At 54.6% G+C, this 2,338-nt stretch overlaps 1 protein-coding gene across 1 annotated transcript; it reads left to right on the plus strand.

Annotated features, from left to right (window-relative positions):
- The first annotated feature begins 476 nt into the window (after positions 1-476).
- On the plus strand, positions 477-2,092 carry LOC119274888 (GDSL esterase/lipase At1g33811-like). Its single transcript, XM_037555632.1, has one exon. It carries the CDS (start codon positions 529-531, stop codon positions 1,756-1,758), a length of 1,230 nt encoding a protein of 409 aa, XP_037411529.1. The 5' UTR covers positions 477-528; the 3' UTR covers positions 1,759-2,092.
- The last annotated feature ends 246 nt before the right edge of the window (positions 2,093-2,338 follow it).

Raw genomic sequence — 2,338 nt, forward strand, 5'->3', positions numbered from 1 at the left:
AAGGTGGGAACGTAAGTGTACGTAGGTGTAGCATTTTTGGAGATGGGACGGCACCTTGGATTTCACCCCTACCCCCAACCCCATCCCAAACCCTCCATGAGAAGGAAAAGAAAAAGGGAAAAAGAAAAGAAAAAACTCATTAACGATTTAACGTAGCTCATGCATATGCATGATCGAGTAAACCACCGCCAGCCAACCAATCCTACTGGCTGGCACTTGATGTTTCGTCCTCTCTCCGTTTCTACTTTCAGCTGGCCGCCGTATCTTTTCTATTCTAGCCGTGAGAGAGGTCACGATCCATCCGTCGTTACACAATTCACGAGCTGCATGCAGCTAGCTCTTGGCCGATCGGTCACGGGCAATGCCATGCATCGATCCAGATCCAACGGTTGATCCACTTGTCCAGTACGTACTCTTACTGTATGTATATATATATATACGAGAGATTAAGTGAATTCATGCATGAGTTGCAGAGCATCGATCGATCGAGAAGCATAACAAACATTGCAAGCTAAGCTAGTTCGATCGATGATGGGTAATTACCATCTTCTTCTTCTAGTCATGGTGGTGGCAGTAGTACTCCATGCCCCTGCGGCAGTGCAGGCGGCGGCGCAGAAGCAGCTGGTGCCGTGCATGTACATCTTCGGCGACTCGCTGGTGGACAACGGCAACAACAACAACATCCTCAGCCTCGCCAGGGCCAACTACCGCCCCTACGGCGTCGACTTCCCCGACGGCGCCGCCCCGCCCGGCCGCTTCACCAACGGCCGCACCATGGTCGACCTGCTCGCCGGCCTCCTCGGCTTCCAGCCGCCCTTCATCCCGGCCTACGCCATGGCGCAGCCCTCCGACTACGCGCGCGGGCTCAACTTCGCCTCGGGCGCCGCGGGCGTCAGGCCGGAGACCGGCAACAACCTCGGCGGCCACTACCCTCTGACGGAGCAGGTGAGCCACTTCCGGTCGGTGGTGGGCCAGATAGCGCCGGCGGGGAGGGACAAGCGCCTGGGCCGATGCATCTACTACGTGGGCATGGGCAGCAACGACTACCTCAACAACTACTTCATGCCCGACTACTACAACACCGCCCAGACCTACGACCCCGCCGCCTACGCCGCCGCCCTCCTCCAGGAGTACGAGCGTCAGCTCACCGCCCTCTACGCCCTCGGCGCCAGGAAGTTCGTCGTCGCCGGCGTCGGCCAGATCGGCTGCATCCCCTACGAACTGGCCAGGATCGACGACGACGGCGATGACCAAGGACGAGGACGCCCCCCTCCTACTTCCGGCATCGGCCTTGCGATCCCTGGCATCACCGTCAGCATCGGCGGCAGCGGCGGCAACCGGAGCACAGCTAACGGCGGCGCGAAAAAGAGCGGGTGCAACGACAAGATCAACAGCGCCATCGCCATCTACAACAAGGGGCTGCTGGCCATGGTGAAACGCCTCAACCGCGGGCAGCAGACGCCGGGGGCAAACCTCGTCTTCCTCAATGCCGTCAACAGCGGCAAGGACCTCGCGGCCAACGCGGCGGCGTACGGGTTCACGGTGCTCGACCGCGGGTGCTGCGGCGTGGGGAGGAACAACGGCCAGATCACGTGCCTGCCCATGCAACGGCCCTGCGACGACCGCACCAAGTACATCTTCTGGGACGCCTTCCACCCCACGGAGGCGGCCAACAGGATCATAGCCAACAAGGTCTTCAGCTCATCCTCCACCTCCGACGCCTACCCCATCAACGTCAGCCGCCTCGCCGCCATATGAAATCGATCCACTCCACCTGATGATCTCTTTAAGTAGCTACTACATCGTTTTTCAGTACAATAAAATTGTGGTAATGCTAGGCGTGCGTTGATCAGACGTGTGGAGATCCAGATCAGCTACGCCCTGCACAGTCGGTACTCACACTTAAATTGGTTGATCTAGTGCCTCGAATTGTTGCAACAAATATCTCTCACATGCAACACTATTTTTTTATGTCAACTAGTAAAAAGTCCTTGTGTTGCTACGGGGCATATCAAACAGTTTGTTCAATACCAATTGTGTCTAATGTATGCGTTTTGAATCCTCGTGTATTTCTTCTTCTTCTCTCACCATATCACCCTCTTCTCCCCATCGTGCATTTCTAGCTTTGAGATACTAATAAAAATATAGTTTTAGTTTAACATGTCACTTGTCTCTTATGTCTCCATTACTATGAAAATATCGATATAAGCTGGTTACATGCTTATTCACATAAGATGGGTACATGCAAGTTTAGTTTTTGACCATAAACACCTCTCGCTTTTTCCATTCCTTCATTTATAGTAACTGCCCTACGAGAAAGTATCTGATGATATGACTG

Source organism: Triticum dicoccoides, chromosome 3B (genome assembly GCF_002162155.2).
Source record: "Triticum dicoccoides isolate Atlit2015 ecotype Zavitan chromosome 3B, WEW_v2.0, whole genome shotgun sequence".
In the NCBI taxonomy this organism is placed as follows: Eukaryota; Viridiplantae; Streptophyta; class Magnoliopsida; order Poales; family Poaceae; genus Triticum; species Triticum dicoccoides.

Bases quoted from the DNA above. Each gene is read 5' to 3' on its own strand.
- LOC119274888 (XM_037555632.1), top strand. From the start codon at position 529: ATGATGGGTAATTACCATCTTCTTCTTCTAGTCATGGTGGTGGCAGTA.